At 47.7% G+C, this 27,130-nt stretch overlaps 1 protein-coding gene across 1 annotated transcript in view; it reads left to right on the top strand.

Moving 5' to 3' along the window:
- RAD51B (RAD51 paralog B) overlaps positions 1-27,130 on the top strand; it is a 557,106-nt gene that overhangs the window by 280,694 nt on the left and 249,282 nt on the right. The window contains exon 8 of the mRNA XM_065403312.1: positions 21,872-21,968. Coding sequence (XP_065259384.1) covers positions 21,872-21,968 — 97 coding nt within the window. The remainder of the gene's footprint in view (positions 1-21,871; positions 21,969-27,130) is intronic.

The following is a 27,130-nucleotide window of genomic DNA, read 5'->3' as shown; positions in this document are numbered from 1 at the left end:
CCAGCACATCAGCTATTCTGTTTATCCTGGCCTAAATTCTGTAGTAAGATACATATCAAATGTTCTGCTAGATAGGTGTGTTAAAGATAAAATAGCAAACTTCCCTCTCTATTTCCTTGTGCTTATAAATTTATATACACAGTTACTATGCAGGTCAGGTTTGTTCAAAATGTGGCAATGTTTGCAGGCAAAAAGTAAAACAAACTACAGTCAGTTGGTTGTCCTTAATAATCCTGGGGAGTAGCCAATGGCTAAGGGGATTTTTCAGTGTTATTAATTCCAACAAACAGTTTTCTAGTTGATTCTTGTTTTGATGATCTCAGGAAAACAGACGGCATAGCTTGAAGCATATATTGCAATTGCCATTATGCCTGCAGAAATTGCAATGCTTATATCACACAAGGCATTTTGCAAAATTAGCACATAACTTCATTCACATCAAATGTTTAGCTTTCATGATAAACGTTAGCTAGACTCAGTGTAGGCAGGCAGCTGCTGTTCAAGCTGTTACACACACTGCTCTGCTAATGCACCCCACTAAACTCTCAGCACTCCCTTTATTCCAGTGCTGATGACTTGTATCTGTCTGCCCGTACATCTCAGTCCTGACCTGCATCTCCCCCTTACTGTTCCAGTGCTGGGTTCCTACACATCTCTGCCAATATGCCTCAATCCTGACCTGTGGCAGCCTATTCTGTCCCACTGCTGAGTTCCCACACATCTTTGTCAATACACTACATTCCTCCTGGCAGGTAGCACAACTTACTGTTCCAGTCATGGGAGCTATATGAAGGTCCACCAGTGCACTTCAATACTCCTGATTTACAGCATAATTTACTTTTCTACTCCTGCACTCCCACAAAACTTAACCAATGGACCTCAGTGGTAATGTACAGCATCTCTTGCTAGTCCAGTGCTGGGCCTCTCCTGAGCGGAGACTGCAAATTGAATTTGTGAGGATTTTGTGAGGAAGTCTTTGGAGTAAGCAAATGAAGTGGAGGCCAATGAAAAAGCACTATCCTGTCAAATTTGCAGCAAACAAAAGAAATCGTATAATACGCTGCTAGCAGCCTTGAGCTTTCAATCCTGCAACTCTGCAAAAGCCTAGCTTATTAACAAGGAAATGCCAGACGTTTTTTACTGCTGCCATTATACATACTTAGTAAGATATGCAGCCAGAGTGTCAATAGGTGATGTTCTGCTCCGATGTTTACCCTGTGCAACCCCATTAGAGTCAGAGCAGAACTTGGCCCTATAAATTTAATTCCCAATGAGCATTCCCTTTGGAATTCTGAAATATCCTACATCTAGGACCATCACAAAACGTTACCCTAAAGGATAGCATCCCTAACACTGCAGCAACATAGTTATTTTACCAGAGCTCATGACCCCAAACTTGCTGTAGTTTCAGTGACTTAAAAAAAAAAAAAAGACAGAAAAATAAATGCAAGTATGTATTCAGAGAGGTATGTGTTGTACTGAATAAAGGTGATAAGGGTTATGTTCTTTTCAGTCATTATACATTAGTTCTTAATATGTCAGTTGAACAGACTAATCATTCCTGTAGACCCCTCTCCTGGAAGTCAGTGGAGTGACTCCCATTAACTTCAGAGGAATTTGAATCAAGTTCTTTGTATATATTTCACTGTTAGCAACCTTTCATTGAATTTAACATAGTCCAGTGAAATGTTGGCTCAAACAGCCCTGCAGCATGCAGTCCTCTGGGTATCCTCCAAGTGCAGTACAGGCAGTGGCTGTGCAAGCTTCACCCACACTGCCCTTCATCCATATATTACTGCAGTGACTGTAGGGGTCACCTCTAGGGGTGAGAAGGTAGCTAGTGCACATCTTTTTTTTTTATGGTTCTGAACTGTTTCTCAGACAATCTCAAATGCTATTTTTATTTTATTATGAAAGAGGAAAACCAAAAGTGTCATGCTGCATTCTCAGCACAAAAATGACACACTGCATTTTTCTAAGTTCACTTTCCATCCTTAGCTCTAAGTTTCAGAGGTCTGGGGTAATTTACATTTCCAGAGTAAGGACTAGCTGTCTGCTAGGCGATTAATAAATAGAAGGTTGTCATTTTTAAAAGAAACATAAGCCCCAGTGTTATTGGGAAAGCACTAACTGACTGTGATTCTTAATAATGCAGTTAGAAATAAGCCACAGAACCCCAAGAAAATGCCTCTGATGAAACCCCAGAATAGCTTAATCAGCAAGACCATTTTTTTGTTTCTGTCAGGAAAGGAAACTTGGCCACTTTCGTTTTCCCTCTGGGTAATATCATATAAGACATGCTTGTCAAGCAATCATGTATACTCAGCTATATGCATCCGAAGAAGTGGGTTGTAGCCCACGAAAGCTTATGCTCTAATAAATTTGTTAGTCTCTAAGGTGCCACAAGTACTCCTGTTATTTTCATGTATACTCAGGTCTGTCTTCTGCTTTTTTATGAGCTGTCCAGCTATATACCTCTGTGCGTGTTATATGCAGAATATAGCGCATGTGGTGTTGCAGTTACAATAGGTTGGGGTTTTTTTTTTAGGGGGGTTGGGATGGACACATGCATAAATGGTGGAGCTAATCATCTCACACAAGTGAAAATAAAATCTTCACCCCACACCACATCAGCACACATTCTGTATATGACACACATTTTGCAGGACAAGAGCTTTTAGGAATGCTTTACAGGGTTTTAAAAATTGTATTGAAACTTTAAATTTTAATATCCTTCTGCTTACAAAGCCAACTGTCTTAGTTATCACCATCCAACTCTACAAGCTTTGGAAGCAGTGAAAAAAATACCTAAACAACTTTTCTCTGCACAAAAATATTGCAACTTTATATTATAGGGACTTTGATATCTAGACTGGAAGTAATGCTAGTTATCCCAGTGGAGAGTTTAAGAAATTCTCTGGTCCAGTGGTATAAAGTTTCCATTCCCAGCCCTAATAGATCACACGGTATTGGGCATGTCAGTGGTGCTGGACTGAATATTGCCTGGCCTTTGCACCACTGATATTTGGAGTGGGGTGTGGAATTTCATATTTTGAGGAAGTGATGGAAACATCTTGTAAGTTAATTTTTGTTAAATGGTGAATGAAGCTCCTGAGAGGTCTGGAATATTGTAAGTAGTTCTGGCAGAGATGGAATAGTGGTCAGAGTGACAAAGGTGCATGATAAATGCAATGCAGTGCATTGATATCAGCACATTAGGATAATAGAAATATAGGGCTGGAAGGGAACCTCAAGGTCATCAAATCCAGCTCCCTGTGCTGAGGCAGGGCCAAGTAAACCTAGACCATCCCTGGCAGGGGTTTGTCCAACCAGTTCTTAAAAACCTTCAGTGATGGGGATTCCACAACCTCCACTGGAAACCCATTCCAGAGTTTAACTACCCTTACAGTTAGAACGCTTTTCCTAATATCTAACTTAATCTCCCTTGCTGCAGATTATAAACCCATTACTTCTTGTCCATGCTTTAACTGAGCATGGACATGGAGAACAATTGATTCCCCCATCCTCTTTATAACAGTCCTTAACATATTTGAAGACTGTTATCAGGCCTTCCCTCAGTCTTCTTTCCTCAGGACTATGCATGCCCAGTTTTTTTAACCTTTCCTTCTATGGCAAGTTTTTTAAACCTTTTGTCATTTTTGTTGCTCTCCTCTGGACTCTCTCCAGTGTATCCGCATCTTTCCTCAAGTGTGGCATTCAGAAATGAACACAGTACAAGAGCTGAGACCTCACCAGTGATGAACAGAGCAGGACAATTATCTCCCATGTCTTACCTAAGACATTCCTGTTAATACACCTGAGAATGATATTTGCCTTTTTTGCAACTGCATCACATTATGGATTCAATTTGTGATCCACTATAACCCCCAGATCCTTTTCAACAGTATTGCCAGTATTCCCCATTTTGTAGTTGTGCATTTTATTTTTCCTTCTTAAATGTAGTGCTTTATAGTTGTCTTTATTGAATTTCAGCTTGTTGATTTCAAACCAATTATCCAATTTGTCAAGGTTGTTTTGCATTCTAATCCTGTCCTCCAAAGTGCTTGCAGCCCCCCTTCCCACTAGCTTGGTATCATCCGGAAATTTTATAAGCATACTCTCCACTGCATTATCCAAATCATTAATAAAAATATTGATTAGAGTCTGACCCAGGACTGACTCCTGCAGGGCCCCACTAGGTGCTAATGAGAATGGCATGTGAAAGTATGTCAAAAGACTTACCATGTCTATTGCTTTCCCCCATTCACTAGGCCAGTTACCAGGATATGGGGTGGTACACACATATGGCATATACACAATACAAATGATTGACAGCTATTTCTTCTCATTTCCTTCCATGTATATTTCTGAGCGTGAGAATAGAGAGAGGCAAAACTGACAGTGGTTTTGGATAGAATATGTTTATTCAACAACTAATTATTACTGGATGAGTTAAACCCTCCATCCTTTCCAGCTGATGGTGGCTGAAGTGTTTGCAACACTTTGGGGTTCCTGGAGAGAGAGACTGTTTCTCCAAATGGGCCTGATTGCACTGACTGATGCTGTATTCACTTGTGCAGCTCTTGCTTTGTTCATAAGTTTCTCTGAATTTTGTGGAAATCATTGGTGTTTTGATGGGATAATCATACTTTTATACAGTGTCTTTCACCCCCAATGGATCTCCAAAAGGCTATACAGATGTGGTAATCTTACCTTAAATAAATAGAGAGGAGGTTTGCAGAATTCCCTGTTCTTCCCTATATTTAATGTAGGGAATACTACAAATGTTGAAGTCATGTTACTTAGCTGTTTAGGGCAACTGGCAAGTTTTTATGGGTAAGCACTGTATATACATACAGAACTAAATTCTCTCGCCCTGAAATGCATTCACTTTTCAATGGAGGGCAGCAGGTACTGTAGCATAGTGTGAGAGGAAGAAGAAACCTCCGTCAAGGACATTGTGGAAAGCCCCTATTATGAAAAGCACCCTGGAATCCGTAACATCATTTGTAGACTAAATAGGACTTAACTACTGTACTTTAGGGAGGCTGTGAGGACATATTAATAGTAAAACAATGTGAACATGTGAAGAACAATGAAGTATTTATTAATATTACAGTAGGTGCCCACTTAAGCTTGGAGGAGCACAGAGCAGTACTGGGTAGGGAAGAACAAACATCCCTACAGTTATCTGAGTTCTGCTGCCTATCACAGAAACTTGGAGAACCTCAACTCAGCAGACTCAGGACACAAAAAGAGGGGTTGAATGGTAGTAGAAGCTTTATTGGGCGTACGGCGTGGTGCATACTTTGTCGCTACATTCATTTAATTGTCTAAGTCTGTGAATCCAAGTGGGGAGGGTTGCTAGTCAGCTGTTCATCTATCACTTCCCTCAGATTGTACAACAGATTGTATGCGGTTTGTGAATTTTGGAAACTGCACATGCACAGTGTGACATCCTGCCACAAGATGAGACTGTGCTAGCCCTGCCCACTCCTCTTCCAAGTTTCCTACCCCAAAGCTGACCTGATGAGTGTGCTCACATGTACTATACAAGGTTATTCATCTCAAAACTAGTCCCTGGGCCAGATTTGGGCACCTTCTTTACACTGCTCCAGTAGCAAACACTGACTGTAAACGGGTGTGGGCTGTCCACGAGGAGGATGCCCACAGCACAGGGGCAGCTAAGTCCAGTGTATATAACTCTACACTGTTCCCCTTGCATTCCCTGGCATAGGAGAATGCTGAGGGACAATGGGGCATAAGGAGAAGTTGTCAATCGGCAGTTGAGTAAAGCTGCCATAAATTAGAGTAGCCCTGAAGGCTGCTCTGACTTATACCAGAGGCCTTATTGTTCCCCAGAGTAGCCCAGAATCAGGGAGTTACAGAAGTGAATTAAGCCATTCTAATTCAGGGTCGTACCATCTGTGCTCCACCTCTCTGGTCCTATGTGTGTATTATGATAGGAAGTGTCTTTCTCACACACTTCTCAGAGTCAAATAAGAATACAGTACATTGTGTATCAGCTTTGCCAGAGGCCCATGATGGAAGCTAATTAAGTATTTTAGGAAAAAGTGTGAAAGCGGCCACCAACAAGAGTTGGTGGCTGCACTCTGAGGCCACAAAAAAATTTGTCCTGAGAACCTCTGAACTAGAGCATGAAGTCTCTAATCGGCAAACCAACCCACTGGTGAAAATTAGCAGAGTGAATATTTAAGCAAAAGTGACTTTTCAAGTTCTTTTTTAATGTTTCAGTGTGAACATTTCTAGTCTTCTGAAATTGCACAAAAAAGTGAAATTTTGGGGGGGTGCAGAATCAGATGAAATAAATTGGAAAAAAAAAGTCACACTATTTTTTGCCAAACATGAGACATGGAAGCAGCCATGTCTAGATCTCCCCTCATCAAAGATAACATCGTCTAGTCACTACTAACCTGAGCTGTATTGGAACTGATGACCTAGAGTTGAGGGGTTACAACTTTGCTACCAATCTCCTCTTCAGTCTTCCAAAACAAAGCTACTTGTTTGGAATGAGGGATGGTTTAAGGTTGATTTGTAAGCATAGGCTTTTGCTAAGGAAATTGTACATTCACCACAAACTCCACAATCAACCTGCCATATGATTTTTACTTATTTGAAAATGAAGCAGATTTTGGACAAACAATTGGCTTTAGAGTAGGACTGCCTACTGCTGGCTCTTCCACTCCAGCCTGGCCAATATCAGTTGCCTTATTGTAGTCCCAAAACTGCAAAGGAAAGAGCTCCATACAGAAAGCTGTGTCCTTCTGCAAAGATTTCTAGAGGGCGGGGGAAGGTCTGGTCAAACTAACCTAGAGCTCTGGGAGACTGGCAGGGTGTAAAAGCAGGTTGGCAACCTGAGCCACCTGGCCCTTGGGGGAATGTCTTGCGCATGTCTCTGCAAACAAGTCTGTACAAGCTGCAGAAGCAGGGAGTGTTGGATGTGAAGCCTGTCCAGGCACATAGGTCTTTTTGAGAAGCACAATGAAGGGGTGCTAGAGCCTAGATTTGGAAGGTTACATTTGTGTTGGCTGCGTTCCTTGCTCAGAGAAGAGGAAAGGCAAAAGACCTTGGGCTATCTCTGGGTGGTAGTTGTTTCAACTTCAAGACATGTAGCTGCCTGACAACCGCACATTTTTGTGTTTTGTTTTGTTTTTTTCTTCCTGTGGAACTTTTATTAATTTTTTGTGATTATTTTTAAGCACTTGGCACAGACTTGCAGCTAGTCTCTGCCTCTCCAGCAGGCTTTTGGAATGGAATTGCATAACTCTGTACTTTTCCTGTATAAAACAGAATAAATTGGAGCTAATATACAGTAGCCATTTGGGTGTTTTGTTTCTGAAAAGTTCCTTGGTTTCTTCCCTATCCTATTTATACCCAATGAAGTCCAGTGGCTCTAAGTAGCCTGTGCCACTATGAATTGCCCTGCTGAAGGAGAAGAGCAGAGGATCTTGGGTGGATGAGAGGTGGTAACAAAGTAGGAGTTCAGCTTCCATCATAGAAGTCTAATAAGATCAGTTTCCCCCAGCAGCCTTGGGAAAAGTGCCCTGAATGCTAGATCTCCACTGTGTCAGTACAATTCCTATAGAAGTTACTCATTATGCATTGTTTCTCAACTATTGGACTGTCTAATCAACATTTTTTATCTTGATGAGACACAGCTGAAAACACACAGGATAAAACTCAGCTCAGACAAGATGGGTGGTGCTTGCGTGGGGAGGGAGGGAGAGGAAGCATTTGAGTTGGTTTTTTTTGGTTTGTGGGTGCCTAAAATTCAGGGAATTATACCCATTTCTGGGGAGACATGTTTGGAATTTGAGGGTAACTCTCTTTTCAGCTCTCAGCATGGAGGCCCCAGATTTTTCAGTGTTTTCAATTGTCACATCTAAAAACATCCACCCACTTCCCTCAAATGTGGGCCTCACCAGAGTTACTCATGCCTTTGTCACATTTAGGTAAAACTGCTGTAATGCATTGTTTATCAGGCTTTCCTTTAAACTCATCTGGTGACTGCAACGGTTGCAGAACATGGCAGCTTGTCTGCTCCTTAGGATAGGAGCAAAGGATCCCTGTCACTTTCCTCTGTGATCTACACTGACTGTCAATACAGCACATAAAAGCATTGCTGTATAAAGCCCTTTTAACTTGGGCCTTGATTAAGCAAAGCACATGCTTAATTTTGAGTATGTGATTAGTCCCATTGACTTCAAGGGCTTGCCCTTCAGTCTAGTTCTCTAGTTTTGGCTGATGATCTGCCTGGGCTGGTGGTTCTTATTTTTTTATTTTTTGTGTAATGTTTAGATGGTGGCTCCTATAATTGCACCAGGACACTATGCCATCACAGTAATATAGTGTCAAGATGCAGAGATACAAAGTTATCTCCTGAAAATTCAGTACCATGTCATAAAAACTGGGATTGTCCTTTGAATTTCAAGCTTGGTGGTGACACTGTTTGGGTATGGTAGCCAGCTCCCTCTCAATAAGCTAGTGGGGCTGGCCAGAGGTTAGATATGAGACTAGATGGACACCTGGGAGAAGAGAACTGAGTTGTTGTGGTGAAACAGTGTCTTTTTTTGCTTTGGGTTTGAGCAGGGTGAAAATCTGCTTTTTTCATTGTGTATTTGATTCATATGAGCCAAGAGAGATTTTAAATTTCCTGAGAATATGAAGGACATAAACCCCTATTTTTGTAAGTGCACATGCATTTGGACCTGATTCCCTAGAACAGTTCTGCCCCCAACACACTTCCCCTGAGATACCTAAACTCTATCATAAGGGTAGAGGCTGAAGAACAAGTGAAGACGAACTCGGTGTAAGCTCAAAACCGTGTCTCTTTCACCAACAGAAGTTGGTCCAATAAAATATATTACCTCACCCACCTAGTCTTTCTAATGGTAGAAGCTGTTGGTCACATAAACCTGGTTTCCCCTGTGGCATCATGACTTGCCATCATCACAACTCTGAGCCCTTGAGTTCTTTCAGTAAAACTCTGGTATTGCTTGGTTGTTCTGATACTTCAACTCCAGCTTCTCTCTTTCTATGTCCCTTACTCCTTCATTCCACGGAAGGTGCTGATTTTTTTTGTTTTATTTTTGAAAGGCTGCTAATATGGTGATTTACAGTAAGTCTCTCTGAGGTCATGGGCAACTTTTCAACAGTCTTTGTGGCAAGTGGCTACTAATCCTGACTACCCGAAGAGAGGCTGGAGCTGAAGGAAATGCTAATCCAGTGTCTAGTCTGAATTCTGTGTCGTCAGTAAGTATCCCCTTTCTCCAACTGCCTGTTCTAGCTGGGATACAACTGCTCCCCTTGTACAGAGGCTGATGCTAGTTATCATCACAATCAAAAAAAGCTGTAACAGGTTCCTACAGGAGGGCTGAAGTTCTCATCAGTCTATGAACTGTGCCCCACCTCAGTTTTGTCACCACTCCTTCTTTCCATTTGTAACCCCAGTGCCGCTCCCATCTGGCTTTGTGCTGTTTCCTTTCCTGCTTTGTGCACATTCCTTCCACCAGAACCTAGACAATGGTCATCATTGTTTAAGTCCATTATAAACAGTACTGACTATACTTGAATGCGGCATATTAAAAGCTCTCTGCTCTAGGGCCAGGGAGAGGTGCCTCTTTAGTGACAGGAATGTAGAATGTTAAACTCTGATCTCTTCGATAGGGACAACATTGAAATGTTGGGGATTAAAAAAGCTTGTGTCCCCCTTCCCCAGCATGCTGAGTCAGCATCCTACCCTTGCAGACTGACTGTCACTTGTACCGCTTGATCTGACTGCACTGCTGGAGTGCAGTAAAAAAACACAAAGAACATGCGTTGGTGAAGGACAGAATCGTTCTGGATTTTTGTTTGTGTTTTTGTGCTTGCTCTTCCAGCTCGACAGGAAGCCTTTAATAAGAGTTTTCCTAAATGATGCTGAATGTCAAATGGGGAAATTTTACTCTGTTCTCTTAACAAACAGCCATTTCATGAGAGGGTTTTTCCGCCCCTCTCAGTACATTCCAAAAGGCTTTATACCTCCGCTGGTTACTGATTGATGGCTCTGTGCTGAACTCCCTTTAATTTTGCAATAAACCAACAAGGAGGCTGAGACCACAAGTTTACAGAGAATGACTTATTTACTTAACTGCATTTACAAGGATGACAAAGTCAGATTTAGTAGTTTCAGTGTGGTCCTTGGGAGGGCAGGAGGAGTACTTGAGAAATTATACTGTATAAATAACCAAACAAAAAATAGCTTGCTTATTCTTCCATGTAAAAGCAGTCATATTTCAGTTCCTAGGCCAACTCACTCCCAGGCTCTGCAGGGGCGTTACACTTACAAAGACTGTTCACTAAGGCCAGCATTTTCAAACTTGGGTGCTTGAGCTTAGGCACCTAAAAATGTCTTCTGATTTTTCTGACGTGCTCCCAGAACACCAGCCAAGACAGTTAAATTGTGGGAGATTCTGTTGGCATGATGAGCTGTACAAGTGTTGCCAAAGCATAAAGAAGAGTTGTGCACTTCAGGTATCTCTTACAGGTAGGTAAGATCCATCCAGGATATGGCTACACTTTTTTGGGGCTTGATCCCCTATGTTCCTGTGTACAGTGGCAGCACCTCTGAAAAGCAGGCAAATGATTTAGAAGCCTAAATATTTCTTAAATACCTTACTTTAGGCACCCACATTTGAAAATTTTGCCCTTGCTGTCCCTCAGTTTCCCTATCTGTAATAGAGGATTGTTAATTATTTCTGTAACACCTTAGTTGTTCATAGTGCTTTACAGATACAGCAGGAAGGAAGATGTGGATCATGCCCCAAGGTGCTTAGACTCTAATGCTAATATGCTGCTACTAATACTTAGCTTTCTTATGGGAGAAACTAATTGCAAAGTATTTTAAGATATTAAGAAGTTCAAACTTTTCCAATAAATGGTTCTGACATTTGAATAGATCTAAATAAACTTTTCAACAGTATTTGCAATCTTATCATGTTTTGCAGCCTCTGGACTGCAAATTTTCACTTGTTAAACTGTTAGCCATACTGGTCAAAATTGGCCATGCTCAAAGGTTAAGGGGCAGTGGTTCACTGAACTCAGCAGGAAAGTGAGACAAATTTCCAGCAGCATTGACCTATCCAACTGACCTCTTTAGTTTAGTTTTAGTTGCAGAGGGTGTTTTCTATTCATGTACAGTCATTGGCTGGGGAAGCCTCTCATATTGATTTTACCATGAACAGGGAACAGAAAACTATAACACAACCCATCACCTATTGCAGATGTTTGGGGTTAGCTGGGGATGAAGGAGGGAAGGTGGTGTTTCCTGTTCCCTTGCTCTGTAATGATTACTCTAATAAGAATGAGAGAGAGCTTTGTTGGGTTAATTGATACCAGACAATAGGATCTCTCATGCATTAAAATGTTGCATAACAGAATTCTCACTGTTGAAAGCTCTGTTGGAAGATAATGGACTAGTAATTTGAGTTGTGCCTCTTAAATTGAAGCCAGGGCTGCATGGTCTGAAGTCCATTATGTGTTAGGAGAGCCCACAACAGAAGGGACTGACTCTTTCTTTACCCACTTGGGCTGTGATCCTGGCAAGTCTCATGAACTAAACAGAGTAAAATATGGTCAATATTTCGATGGGAGATCTCCAAGGAAAATTTCAGAACGTTGCATGGTGACTCGATTGAAGGCACCTCCCCCCACTAAATAAGTTCTGGATCAATGCTCCAGCATGTTGTTAGGAAGCACTGCATAATTAGAGATGACATCTTTCAGGCAAGAGATATAACAGATGAAAAATGGATATCCTGACCTTTCCAGCTTTCTGTGTGTATACAGCTCTTATGTTTATCCCTGATGATTTGTGAGATATTGGACCTTAAAGTCAGGCCAGCACTAGGTTTTGTGGGACCTGTCTGAAGAACTATGTGTGTCCCTCCCTACCTGTAAGTGCGACACCCCACCGGGAAATCGCATGGCCATGTCTCACCACCCTTCCTTAGTCTATCTCAATCTCTTCTTGCTCTCAGGCTGTGGTGACTCCGTCACGCACCTGTTTGTGAGGCTCAGCAGCTGCTGGTGAGCCATTTATATGGATCAGGAGGTAAAGATGAAGTGCACTTTTAAAGCTGGTGACGAAGACATTGAAGGAATTTAATACTTGTGGCCTGCTGACACCAGAGTAAAGTGGGGGTGGCATTCTGGCTGGTGAATTAGATGTGCCTGTATGCTGAGGGACCCTGGGAGATGTGGGGCCTCGTGTGCTGATGCTGTTTACAAATGGGATGTTCTCTTGTACCAAAATCCTATTTTAGAAATGTAAAAAATTCTAACTATATCCAGTAAATAGTTATATATGGGTACATTATTTAGAATTTTGTATTAAACTCGTGAGTCTATATTTGAAGCCCCGCATTTTCAGAAATGTCCTTATTTTTTTTGCTGCCCAGCCTGAGACACTTTGGGCCTGGTTGCCACCCTTTGCTGAGCACCCACAATTCCAATGTAAGCCAAGGAGAGCTGAGGGTACTCAACAGCCTTGAAAATCAGGCTCAACTGGGGAAGCTGGGGACCCAGAATTGTACTACTGGTTGATAACATTGGAGATACACAGCTATAACTGAGGGTAGACATTTCAGGCAATGGGGTTGCACAAGTGTAACTGCTACATTTGGTACCTAATTACCAATTCTGTTAATTTATGCTTGAACTAGAGTAGAATCCAGCTCTCTCTCCCAGCTCTGTTGGGCCAAGAGGGGTAAAGAATAGTGTCACTTTATTTTTTTCACAGAAATAAGCTTTCTGAATACACACGGGGCTCCAGTTTCAAAAAGCATCCTTACTCAGGGCACTATTTAAGCACTTGCTCAACTACCACTGAAGTCAGTGGAACTTGAGCACATGCTTAGTTGTCATCCTGAATCAGGGCCAGAGTAGCTGAGTAAAAATGTGCCATTTTTACAATCACTTTACAGACGCTTAAATAGGGAATGATCCCTGATGATCTATTCAGAGAGAAAGTGCACTCTAGTCCCATAGAAGATAAGAATCAGAGGTATGGCTGGTTTTTTAAAGCGAAGGGTGAAGAGGATTACAATCCTCCATCCAAACCAGTGCCACAAGATTCCCTGACATGGGGAGAACTGACCAACCTGAAAGGTACAGAGTCCAGTTATGCAATTTCTAGTTTTCTCTCAGTTTGAAGCCCGTAAAGTCCGTTGGAAGGGGGAGGGAGGGATATGAAATATGGTACCTCTAGGTTTTTTTAAAAAAAATCTTAAATACAGTAGCTTTTCTCTCAGTTGTATGACATAAACTTTATACTGTGTCATCATATTTTGTTTATCTTGGCCCAGGTTTGGGTTGACTGCATCACTCATGGGTGCCTTTGAAACTTATGAGTAATGTGGTCAGTGCAAACTTGTGCCAATAAAAACATCGTACCACACCAGAATACATATATACATATAGCAAATATTTATTTAATTTAAGGTATTACAACTAATCATTGCAGTTTCCCTTTCAAACTGTATAATGTTGGTGTGAAATCTATTCTATCCCTCCCTTTACATCTGCCTCTGTTTACTCAGAGTTTTCTATAAGCTTCTATCAGGCTTGTGCCTTGGGCTCTACCTTATCATTTGAATCGAGGTTTGTCCTATTATAACCACAAAACTGGTTTCTAGGCGCCTGACTCTTCCACCCCCTTGAATAGCTTATTTTCTCTTGGTATCTGAGGTACACGCTCTGTGCTGAGGTTCTTGTGATGACAGTGACATTAGTGCTGTGTACCAGATTGTTCCTTGAAAACCTGAATTCTGGGGTTTCTCTTTTGTAATAAACTTTCACGATGAGCCTGTCACAGAGGCACCAGGCCGATGCTCTGGAGCTGCTCTGTATGAAGCCAGTCAGGACTCTGGTGTAGCATGCCTCACACTGTCACCAGGGCAAGAAGCTTACATAGTTTCGGCCTTCCTGGGTCTGACCTCAGAGCATTCAGTATCCCTTTTCACACTGTGCTTCCCGCAGCAAATCCAGGTTACAAAGGGCACTATCCATAGCTTATGTGCAGGCAGCTGGAGCAGCCTCACCAGCCCCTGAGGGTCTCAGCAAAAGTATCACACTCTTATTCCCACCACCTAGGCATTGGTTCAATACACAGGGAAACTGAGGCATGCACAGTATTCATGCAAAACAGTAAGACTCACATATGCTCACATACAACATAACAAGGGGAAAACCTCACTTTGTCACAGCCTTAACACCCAGTCCTGCAAACACACAGGCATAACTTTCATGATTATTCCTATTGGAGAAGATCCACAGTCTCCTCTGCATTTTTCTGGATGCCATTCAGGTGATACAAAGCAGTCAGAATGCTGACGTAACTGGCTATCTGGGAATTCCCCTAGTGTAAGGAGCCATCTCTTTGCCAATCCACCTCTTAGTACTCGGTCCAGGGAGCATGTTGTTGTTGTGGTGGCGTCATTGCCCTATGGTGATGCCCATCTGCCAGAAGAGGCTCATGGGGGCCATTGCACCTGGGTGCAACTTAGAGCAGCCTTTAGGCCACCTTTGTGCCTTCCTTCACTGTGTCAGGTAGAGCTGAAGCTCTGGTCCAGTAACTTCAATGGGAGTATGCATGGAGTCGGGTTACTTACGTGTGCAACTATTAGCAGATTAGACCCATGCCTATAGCTTTTCTTAGTCTCCAAGAGTGGGGATCAATTATCGGTAATTCTGGGGAAATGGTAATCACTTACATTCTTCTTCGAGTGATTGTTCACGTCCATTACACATTAGGTGTGCGCGCGCTGCGTGCACGAACGTCGGAAACTTTTTCCCTCAGCGGCTCCCGTCGGGCCTGCAGGGTCTCCCCTCCCGCCAGAGCGGCGCCCCGCTCTAGCGTATATATATCCCTGCCGGCCCAACCCTCCCTCAGTTCCTTCTTACCGCCCGTGGCGATGTTGGAACAACTCTATCTCTCGTCTGAGAGTGTCCCTTAGCATAGTACTCAGTGTTATCTTCAGTATCAGTTCTTCAGTAGTTAGTGTTAAGCCCCTGGCTATTTAGAAAGACTTAAACTTCTTTTGTGTCGGGTGTTTGACCAACCCCGGCACCGGCCCTGGGCGGCGGGGCATGCCGCACGCCCAAGGCTTTAAGGCTTGTGCCACGTGCCGCAAGCCCATGCCAGTAAGCGACCCACACGACTCGTGTCTCCGTTGTCTGGGGGAAGCGCTGCAAGATCTGCAAGGCTTTCAAGCCTAGGACTAAAAAAGAGAGAGACTTTTGCTTGAAGCAGCTGCTCATGGAGACGGCGTTACAGCCCTCCACTTCAACAGCACCGTCAACCTCGGTGCGGAGTGCCCCGGCATCGGTTCGTGATCCGACGCCGGCGGGGCAACCTAAGTCCACGGCACCGAATCAGCGGGAACACCTCCGGCACCGGTCGTCTTCGCCGGCTAAATCGAAGGGCCAACCCAAGGCCCGAGAACGTTCCCCGCACAGGAGGGTAGCGCCCGCGAAGACCGCAAGTGCTCCTAAGGCCGTTGCGGCCCCAGCACAGATCCCGGTACCAGTGGCTCCGGCGCCGAAAGGCCCGTCGAGCCCCGGGATAGGCGCGTCGAGTGAGGAGGAAGGGCTGGAGGAGCTTTTGGAACAGCCCTCCACCCCGGACACATTTGAGGCAGCAAAGGACCTCATTGAATTGTCCGCTGAGGGCACCCTCCGCGCTAAGGACATTCCGCCGAGACTGCCATCCAAAGGCAAGCCGGCGATGATGCGCCCATCACGGTCGCCATCTCGGCACCGTTCACGGCGCCGGTCCCGGTCGAGCTCCGCCTCGGTGGACTCCCGGCTTCCCTCCGCGCAGAGGGCCGCACAACAGTCGGGCCCCAACAAGCACAAGGCACCGGCCCAGCAGCCCTGCTCGAGTAGGCACCGGGATGTATCGGTTGCACGATCCCCGAGACCGTCCTCCCGCAGTCGTTCTCGGTCCCGGGGCCACCGGTACCGATCCAGGTCCAGGTCAGCAAGGCGCTACTCCCGGTCCCGGTCACGAAAGCACCGCTCTCCGACCCCGGACCGGCACCGTCCCACGGCACCGCCGTGGCCCTCTAGATCACCGTCCGTAGTTTCGGAGGTAGACTCGGGCCATTCCACCAGATATGCCCACAGAGCACAGACCAGTAGGGAGCACGAAGCCACTTGGCACCCACAGTGGGGCCACCCAGGGCAATGGCCATTCTGGACCCCTTGGGCCTACCACCAACAAGGCCCCCCCGTCCAGGACCTCGAGATCTGGCCCCTCGGGATACCGGTCCCGCTCTCCACAGTGGCGCCCACCCTCTCGCAAAGAGGCCACGGTCTCCAGGCCGCCAGAGAGGGAAAGGGCTGACTCGGCACCGAGCCCGGCACCGTCCCAGACCCACGTCCGGGAACGCACTCCGGAGGAGCAACCAGCCGATGAGGAGTTGCAGGAGGAGGAAGACGCGCAAAAGGCCATGACCTCCTCCTCCTCGCCAGACGAAGCCGTGGCGGGCACAACCGTGTCCGGTCCTCCCCCGATAGACCATCGAGCGCACCAGGACCTGCTCCGCCGAGTAACCCTCAATTTGGGGTTGCAGGCAGAGGAGACTGTTGAGCAGGAGGACCCTGTGGTCGACATTCTAAGCCCGGAGGGCCCCTCCAGGATCGTGCTCCCGCTCATAAAAACGGTCCAGTCTAATTATAAGACAGTATGGCAAACACCAGCCTCCAGTGCGCCTACTGCAAAGGGCGTAGAGAGGAAATACTTCGCCCCATCTAAAGGGTTTGATTTCCTATTCTCCCATCCAACACCATGTTCGCTGGTCGTCTCGGCGGTCAACGAACGGGAGCGACATGGCCAGCAAGCCCCGGCCCCCAAGGCCAAGGAGGCTAAACGCTTGGACTTATTTGGGAGAAAGGTCTACTCGTCCGGAGGCCTCCAGTTGAGGATCGCAAACCAACAAGCGATTCTGAACAGACACAACTTCAATTCCTGGGCATCGGTCTCCAAGTTCAAAGAAGCCTTGCCTCAGGGCTCGCAACCCGAATTTGCGGCCATAGTAGACGAAGGGAAGGCAGTAGCCAAGACTTCGCTACAGGCCTCCCTTGACTCCGCGGACGCAGCCGCCAGGACAATCGCGTCAGGAGTGGTAATGAGGCACTCGGCGTGGCTACAGGCATCCGGCCTTCCCCCAGAGGTGCAAAACACCCTACAAGACCTTCCGTTCGAGGGATGAGGCTTGTTCTCGGACCAGACGGACGCCAGACTGCATAGCCTCAAGGACTCTCGAGCTACCCTCAAGTCGTTGGGGATGCACACCCCAGTGACGCAGAGGAAGCCCTTTAAGCCCCAACCTCCACAGAGGCAGTACCATCCTCGTCCTAGACAGGAACCGTACCGCAGGAGGGGCAGGGATAACAGGCGTAGACGCAACAACACGCCTAACCAGGGCCAGAATCATGGCCAAAGCAAGCCGCAGCCGGGAAACAAGCAAGGGTTTTGAAGCTGCGATCGAGGACAGAGTACCAACCTCTATTCCGGATCCCCCTCTGTGTTTCAGGGACCGCCTGTCCCATTTTTACCGTGCTTGGTCACATAAAACATCGGACCGCTGGGTCCTGCGCACGGTGGAGGCGGGCTACACCCTTCAGTTTTCCTCGCCCCCCTCCCTCCCACCCCCCATCCCCGTCCCTCTTCAGGGACCCCTCTCACGAGCAACTCCTCATGCAGGAGGTACAGACCCTCCTCACAGTAGGAGCGGTGGAAGAGGTTCCTCCGGACCTCAGGGGGAAAGGGTTCTACTCCAGATACTTCCTCATTCCCAAAGCAAAAGGGTGCCTCCGTCCTATTTTGGACCTACGCAAACTAAACAAATACTTGCTCAAAACACGTTTCCGTATGGTCTCCCTTGGTGCTATTATCCCGTCCCTGGATCTGGGAGATTGGTACGCTGCCCTCGATATGAAAGATGCCTACTTTCACATCGCCATCCGCCCGGCCCACCAGCGGTTCCTGCGCTTCACTATCAACCAGCGCCATTTTCAATTTACAGTCTTGCCCTTCGGCCTGGCAACGGCCCCGCGCGTATTCACAAAATGCATGTCCGTGGTGGCAGCTTTTCTTCGAAAAAGACGGATGCGCGTCTACCCATACTTGGACGACTGGCTCCTTGCGGGCCGGTCGGAGGCCGAGGTTCGCTCCCATGTGACGTTGGCGCTACTGGTGTTCCACAAGCTCGGTCTACTGGTCAATGTACCCAAGTCATCGCTGGTCCCCACGCAGAGACTGGACTTCATAGGGGCAGTCCTGGACTCAGTGGCGGCATGGGCGAGTCTTCCCGTATCGTGGTTCTTGGCCATTCAGAAGGTCGTGAGCTCCATCCAGCAATTCCCCACGACCACGGCCAGATGCTGCTTGCAGCTTTTGGGGCACATGGCGGCCTGCACTCATGTAGTCGGACACGCCCTCCTAAGACTCAGGCCATTGCAGTTGTGGCTGGCCCAAACATATCGCCCCAACAGAGACCCCTTAGACCTGGTCGTGACGATCCCGGCTCGGGTGACGAACTCTCTCTGTTGGTGGCTCGATCGGCAGCAAGTTTGCGCAGGGGTCCCTTTCGCCACCCCGCAACCCGATCTGACATTGGTAACAGACGCGTCGGACCTGGGTTGGGGGGCGCACCTGGGGGACCTGCGGACTCAGGGCTTATGGTCCAGGGAAGAAAAGTTGCTTCATATCAACCTGAAGGAGTTGAGGGCGGTTCGCCTCTCCTGCCAGACCTTTCACGCCACCATAGAAGGCCACAGCGTGTCAGTTCTGACGGACAACACTACCGCCATGTTCTACATAAACAAGCAGGGCGGGTCCCGGTCCTCTCCCCTCTGTCACGAGGCGCTCCTCCTCTGGGACTTCTGCATAGCCCATTCAGTCCACCTACTAGCGACATATCTCCCGGGGGCCCAAAACAGGTTAGCGGACCGCCTCAGCCGGTCCTATCACGTGCACGAGTGGACGTTGAGACAGGACGTCCTGCATTTAATCTTCCAGAGGTGGGGGTTTCCCCAGGTGGATCTCTTTGCCACCAAGGACAACAGCCAATGCCCTCAATTTTGTTCATTCCAGAACCTCAGTCCGGGCTCATTGGCAGATGCCTTCGCAATTCCGTGGGGCGAGAGCCTGATGTATGCCTTCCCCCCATTCCCGCTCATCCACAGGGTCCTCCTCAAAACCCACAGGGACAAGGCGACAGTCATCCTCATCGCCCCGGCATGGCCACGCCAACACTGGTTCACGACCCTGTTGGAACTGTCCGTGACCACTCTGATCGCCCTCCATCACGACCTCATCACGCAAGACCGAGGTCGCCTACTCCACCCGAACCTACCGTCGCTACATCTCGCGACATGGTTTCTCTCTGGCTAAACGATATGGAGCACAGGTGCTCCCACCAGGTCCAGCAGGTCCTCCTTGGTAGTCGGAAGCCCTCCACAAGAGCGACCTACCTCGCCAAATGGAAACAGTTCTCCCACTGGTGTGAGCCTCATCACATCCAGCCTCTGCAGGCCTCAGTCCCATCGATTCTGGACTACTTGCTGCACCTCAAGCATCAGGGGCTCGCCCCCGCCTCAATTAAGGTGCATCTGGCTGCCATATCGGCGTTCCACCCTGGGGAGTTGGGGGCTTCAGTGTTCTCTAACCCCACAGTAGCCCGATTCCTCAAGGGGCTGGACAAGGTGTTTCCCTACTTGCGCCCGCCGGTCCCTGCGTGGAATCTCAACCTGGTCCTCACCAAGCTCATGGGGCCGCCCTTCGAACCCCTGGCCTCTTGCTCCCTCATGCACCTCTCATGGAAGGTAGCGTTTCTCGTGGCCATCACATCGGCTAGGAGGGTCTCGGAGTTGAGGGCCCTCACTTCGGAACCTCCCTATACAGTCTTCTATAAAGATAAGGTGCAGCTCAGACCGCACCCGAAATTCCTCCCGAAAGTGGTCACGCAGTTTCATACGGGACAGGACGTTTGTTTACCGGTGTTCTTCCCTAAGCCACACTCGGACCCAAGCCAACGCAGCTTGCATACCCTCGATGTCCGTAGGGCATTAGCTTTCTATCTGGAACGGACCAGGCCATTCCGTAAGTCGACTCAACTGTTCGTTGCCATTGCGGAGCGAATGAGAGGCCAACCTATCTCGACGCAACGCTTGTCGGCATGGATTGTGCTTTGCATACGCACGTGCTATGAGCTCGCTAACGTACCAGCCCCGAAGATCAGGGCTCACTCTACTAGGGCCCAAGTGTCCTCGGCGGCGTTCTTGGCGCAGGTTCCACTCCAGGAAATCTGTAAAGCGGCCACCTGGTCGTCGGTGCATACGTTCACAGCCCACTATGCGATCCATCATCAGACCAGAGAGGACGCGGCGGTCGGTAGAGCTGTGCTTCAGTCGATTATTCCTTGACTCCTACCCTCCTCCAATGGTAAGCTTGTGAGTCACCTAATGTGTAATGGACGTGAACAATCACTCAAAGAAGAAAAAACGGTTACTTACCTTCTGTAACTGTTGTTCTTCGAGATGTGTTATTCACGTCCATTACACTTCCCACCCTCCTTCCCCTCTGTCGGAGTCACCGGCAAGAAGGAACCAAGGGAGGGTCGGGCCGGCAGGGATATATATACGCTAGAGCGGGGCGCCGCTCTGGCGGGAGGGGAGACCCTGCAGGCCCGACGGGAGCCGCTGAGGGAAAAAGTTTCCGACGTTCGTGCACGCGGCGCGCGCACACCTAATGTGTAATGGATGTGAACAACACATCTCGAAGAACAACAGTTACAGAAGGTAAGTAACCGTTTTTTACCACCAAATGATTACACTGCAATAGATCCACACTTACCCACTCAGTCTCCCTGTATAGTTGGCATTATATGTTTGTACTAGTTTGTTTCTCTCTCTCATTGGAAAAAAATAACTGAGCTTTGAATTTATACTGCTAATGGTTCATCCCCTCAGCAAGGAATTAGTATTTGTATAGTACTAGATAAGTGCTAAGTTTTATTATTATTAATTATTATTAATGAAACCTCTTGAATCAGTAAAACATTCCAGGAAACCTTATGAAAACAGGCTACCTTGTGAGATCTGGAGTGCTGCCTACCTCTGGTCAATGTGGAAATATGACGACAATAGCTTTTCTCATGGTGCTGTATTTCAGCACTTATTCTCCTGGTCTCAGTCAGAAATAGGGAGTGCAGAGGCCACATGCAAATATATAGGGTGGCAGTGGGATGCCTACTAGGAGGAAAAGAGCCTCCAAGGGGAGAGTCTTAGGTGGCAATGCTCAGCTGCAGGAGCAAAGAAGAACTCTGCAGGGTTCAGGAGTAAGGGTGAAGAGCAGGGAACTTCAGCATAGCCCAAGGGGGGGGGGGGGGGGGAGGATCATTTGTTTGGATTTTCAGTTGGACTTTTGTTACCCTGAAGGGTGACTGAACTTGAAAGGTGACCTGGCTGGATCACAGAATGACAGGCAATAGAATCCCTGCAATGCCACTTCTATGCACAGGGGGCTGCCTCTGGGGGCAGGACCCCATTACAGTCGCTCTTGAAAAAAGGCAGTATAGATATACAGGGTGGGTAATATTTTGTCTTTGACTAACTTTAAAAGTCTCCTCAGTTTGTTGTGCTTTTTATAATATCCCTTTGATGAGTTATTGCAAGTAGCTTCAAATGAACTTGATAAAGGTCAAAGTGTGGAGTTGTCTGTCTGTCTTTGTATGTTCTAGTTCTCATCTGGGCTGCTACCTGTCCTCCAGTAGCTATAATAATTCATTTTTCCTCCTGTTTGCAGGTTATCTTGACAAATCAGATTACCACACGGCTGAGCAATGGCCTTGATATCCAGGCAGACCTGGTGTCTCCAGCTGATGACTTGTCCCTGTCTGAAGGTAGGAGCTCCATTTTATCACAGCTGAAGCTTGATACTGACGCAAATCCCCACTATCACTTGCAGTCTCTTGTTGATATTCGGGAGCACATGGGACTGGGTTTATCAAGTTTAGCATAAAATATAGTCGGAGTTCAAAAACATTCTTAAATTTCTTTGTAACTTTCATCATTTAAGGGGGAATGTCACCCATGTTAACCAAACGACTACCTTTACTAGGGGCCACAAAGAAATTTTCAGTGTCCAGTTCTATAGTATTTTCCTCTGTAGTATCGCTGATGCATAATTAGCCATGTGCACTAGCATCTCTGATGCCATTGTGAGAGGCAAGAAACTGAATAGACACTGGCTTGATCTGATATGGTAAATCCTATGCTCCTGTTCATTGATTGTAATGATCAGCAATTCAAAAGAGAAACACCTTGCCACAAATCAAAAAAGGATAAACTTTAATTTGTGTCCCCTGGACTATACACTAATCATACTTCAAGTACAGTGACTCAAACTGCAGATCTCAATATTATATTGATGCTATACAAGTGTGGCGTGCCTTGTAACACCTTTCTTATAATACTGCATTTTGTTTCTGTGCTAATTTCAGGGTATTGTATATTCCAAAGAAATTGAAGCAATAATTACACATTTTCATGCAATAATAAGAGAGTTAACTTCTCAGTGTATCTATCAGTGAGAAGAAAAGTAAGAATTCAAGTAAGAATTCAAACCCGGTCACCATCTTGTATGGTAACTGCAGTGTCTAGCTATTGCAAGAATAGTTGGGCCCATACCACATGCTGCAGAAAACTGTAGAGCAGTTCCCTATTTAGAGTTCAGTTGTGTCAGAGGCCCCACTCTGCTGTGGTAAGCAAGGTTTTCCCTCTAGTGGGTTCCTCAAACAGTATTGCTGACCTTATATCACATTTGCAACTTGGCAGGATATGGTAAGGTGGTTTTCACTCTTCTTCTTTGTTGCACCTTTCTGGTGGGTCTGGATCAGCTACTCTCTTACACCAGTTCTCACACAGGAAAATTCCCCATCCTGTATGACACATGCAAAGGGGTATTACTAAAGAGAAAACAGAACCAGGCTAGAGTTCATACTTGTAGCCCAGCGGGGCCCATCAGCGCTGGTTCTCCACTCTCCTGGTGCTGTCAGTGAAACCTCCAATTTCATTTACACTAGATTCAGAGCTAATCTCCCAGGATCACGGTTGCCTACCCCAACTAAGCCTACAATCCCTTCAGTTAACTGCATGAATGCTCCATGGCTAGACAGTCAAGAGCAGGCTTGTTCAAAAGATCCTACTAAATATTAGAACGTCTTCTACAAGAACTTACCTTGCTAAATTGAGGCATTTTTTCACCTGGTCTTGGCAGTAAGGGGTATTGCCAACCAGTTCTTCAGTTCAACATATTCTGGACTACTTACTATACCTGAAATACGAAGATTTGGTGGTTAGTTCCATCAAAATACATCTGGCTGCTATTTCAGCGTTCCATTCTAAAGTGGACAATCACTCTGTTTTCTCCAATGATATGTCCATACGATTTTTAAAGGGCTTAATCAAATTATACCCTCAAATGCAAGACCCCATTCCTCTGTGGGATCTAAACTTACTATTGTCAAGACTTATGGGTCCCCTGTTTGAACCGTTGGCTACCTACTTGCTGTTGCATCTGTCAATGAAGGTGGTATTTCTGGTGGACATTACCTTGGTTTGAAGAGTAGGGGAGCTGTGGGCATTAATGTCAGGGTCTCCATGTACAATCTTTTTTTAAGGACAAGTTTTACCTGCATCCTCATCAAAAGTTCCTCCCAAAGGTGGTTTCCTCTTTCCATATCAATCATCCAATTTATTTGCCTGAATTCTACCCAAACCACACATGACCAGGGAGGAAGAGCGTTTGTGTACATTCGATGTCAGAAGAGCATTGGCATTTGTGACGCTCTGTACCTTGAGGGAGCACCTGCACCCCCATGTTCATCCTTATAATATGATTGTGTGGTATCCAATGCAAAGTTTGTTATGTCAGGTGTCTTTGGAAGGCTCATGATGCACTGAGCATTGTTTTTTATAGTGATGTTATAGGTTGTAATTTCATGTATATAGTTATGAGGCAGAAACTGTGTCCTCATGGCTTAAAACAAGCCCAGGCAAAAACTCTCCAGGAGCAGAGGGGCAGTTCACACCTCATCAGGGCATGTATGGGACAAACCCAGCCCAGCCTCACAGAAACTAAGGACACTGGACTAGGCAGCAACAAAGGATCTGTTGGACTCTCGAGTGAGTCACCTCCCTTCCCATGGTCAGTTTGGGACTACGATGAGGTAATGCTCATCTAACTCTGAAGGGGTGGGGGGGGGGGGAAAGCCAAGAGGGAAGAAAGGAGATGATAAAAAGGAGAAACGTTTGCTATGCTCTCTCTTTCTTCCACCTCCATCTACAGCAGGGGTGGGCAAACTTTTTGGCCTGAGGGCCGCATGGGGTTTCAGAAATTGCATGGAGGGCCAGTTAGGGGAGGCTGTTCCTCCCCAAAAAGCCAGGCGTGGTCTGGCCCCCACCCCCTATCCGTCGCCCCCTGACGGTCCCCCCGGGATCCCTGCCGCATCCACCCCCCCTCCTCTCTGTCTCCTGACTGCCCCTGGACCGCCTGCCCCTAACTGCTCCCCGCCACCCCATCCAAGCCCCCCTCTCCTTCCTGACGGCCCCCCCCGGGACCCGTGCCCCATCCAACCACCTCTTCTCCCTGACCGCCCCCGGAACCCCCACCCTTGACTGCCCCCCACCGCCCCATCCAACCCCTCCTCTCCTTCCTGACTGCCCCCCGCAACCCGTGCCCCCATTCAACCCCCCTGTTCCCCGCCCTCTGACTGCCCCGACCCCTATCCACACCCTCGGCTCCTGACCACCCCCCGAACTCCCCTGCCCCCTTACCACGCTGCATGGAGCACCGGTGGCTGGTGGCGTGGCTGCACCAGGATAGGCAGCCGCGCCGCCCAGCTGGAGCCAGCCACGCACCGCGCATCTCAGAGCACCAGTTCAGGCCGGGCTCTGCAGCTGTGCTACACCAGGAGCTCGCAGCCCCGCCGCCCAGAGTGCTGCCCATGTGGCAACGTAGCTGCGGGGGAGGGGGGACAGCAGGGGAGGGGCCAGGGGCGAGCCTCCCGGGCCAGGAGCTCAGGGGCCGGGCAGAACGGATGTGGCCTGCGGGCCATAGTTTGCCCACCTCTGATCTACAGACACCACCACCAAGTGACTGAAGCATGATCAAAGGGGAGAGCCTGGCTGAAGGGCAACCAGCCAGCCTGTGGTAAGGAGCATCTAACTTTGTAAGGGTACTGAAAATGTTAAGATCAGCTTAGAATGCGTTTTGCTTTTATTTCATTTGAGCATATCTGACTTGTTGTGCTTTGACTTATAATCATTTAAAATCTATCTTTTGTAGTTAACAAATTTGTTTGTTTATTCTACCTGAAGCAGTGCATTTGGTTTGAAGCATGCCAGAGACTCCCCTTGGTATAACAAGCCTGGTACATATCAATTTCTTTGTTAAATTGACGAACTCATATAAGCTTGCAGCGTCCAGCGGGCATAACTGGACACTGCAAGACGGAGGTTCCTAGGATTGTGTCTGGGACCGGAGATATTGGCTAGTGTCATTCGGTTGCACAATCCAAGCTGTGGCTGGCCAAAAGTACTCACTCACGTAGCTGGAAGCAGCTCACATGCTAGAGGCTGTGCGTGAACAGCCCGGGAGTGGGGGTTCTCACAGCAGAGCAGGGTAAGGCTGGCTCCCAGAGTTGAGGATTAGAGTGACCTAGCAGATCACCGGTTCAGATAACACGAGGGGAACGTCACAGCATTTTACCTGGACAGAATCAGACACTTTCGTAAATCCTCCCAGCTGTTTGTATCAGTTGCAGACAGGGTAAGAGGTTAATCAGTCTCCACCTAGAGAATTTTTTCCTGGATCACATCTGGAATATGCATGACCTATGACTTGGCTAATGTCGCTCCATCCAACAGAGTCATCACTCATTCAATGAGGTCTCAATCTGCCTCAGTGCCCTTTCTGGCACTAGTTCCAATTGCGCGCACTTGTATAGCAGCAACCTGGTCCTCACTTTTGGCTCCCACTATGCTGTGGCTCAAGACTCCAGAGACAATGCTAGAGTGGGAAGAAGAAAAAATGGTCACTAATCTGTTCCGTAACAGTTGTTCTTCGAGATGTGTTGGACATATCCATTCCACAACCCATCCTCCTAACCCAGAGGTGGGCAAACTATGCCTGTGGGCCACATCCGGCCCACGGGACCGTCATGCCCGGCCCCCGAGCTCCTGTCCCGGGAGGCTAGCCCCGGCCCCTCCCCGCTGTTCCCCCTCCGCTGCAGCCTCAGCTCATTCGCTCCGCTGCCAGCGCAATGCTCTGGGCGGCGGGGCTGTGAGCTCCTGGGGCAGCGCAGCTGCAGAGCCTGGCCTGACCCGGTCTCTGTGCTGCGTGGTGGCAGCGGCGTGGCTGGCTCCAGCCAGGCGGCATGGCTGTAGCACCACCAGTCACTGGTACTCCTGGCAGCGCGGTAAGGGGGCATGGAGGAGGGGGGGTTGGATAGAGGGTAGGGGAGTTCGTGGGGTGGTCAGGGGGCGGGGGTATGGATAGGGGTCGGGGCGGTTGGGGGGGGAAGAGGGGGTTGAATGGGGGCGGGGTCCTGGGGGGGCAGTCAGGAATGAGAGGGGGGGTTGGACGGGGTGGCGGGGGCAGTCAGGGGCAGGGGTTCCGGGAGCAGTCAGGGGACAGGGAGAAGGGGTGGTTGGATGGGGCAGGGGTTCCAGGGGGGCCGTCAGGAATGAGAGGAGGGGTCGGATGGGGTGGCGGGGGTCTGGGGGCGGTCAGGGGACAGGGAGCGGGGGTGTGTGGATGGGGCAGGGGTCCTGGGGGGGCCATCAGGGAACAGGGGAGGTTGGATGGGGCAGGAGTCCCCGGGGGGGGGGGGGAGGGCCGGGCCACGACCCCCTCACCTAACTGGCCCTCCATACAATTTACAAAACCCGATGCGGCCCTCAGGCCAAAAAGTTTGCCCACCCCTGTCCTAACCCTTGTTGGATTTGCAACAAGAAGGAGCTGAGAGGGTTGGGGTAGCTCTGCCCTTTATATCTGCACACA

Source organism: Emys orbicularis, chromosome 4 (genome assembly GCF_028017835.1).
Source record: "Emys orbicularis isolate rEmyOrb1 chromosome 4, rEmyOrb1.hap1, whole genome shotgun sequence".
Lineage (NCBI taxonomy): Eukaryota > Metazoa > Chordata > Testudines > Emydidae > Emys > Emys orbicularis.
This window is presented reverse-complemented; position numbering and strand designations above follow the sequence as displayed.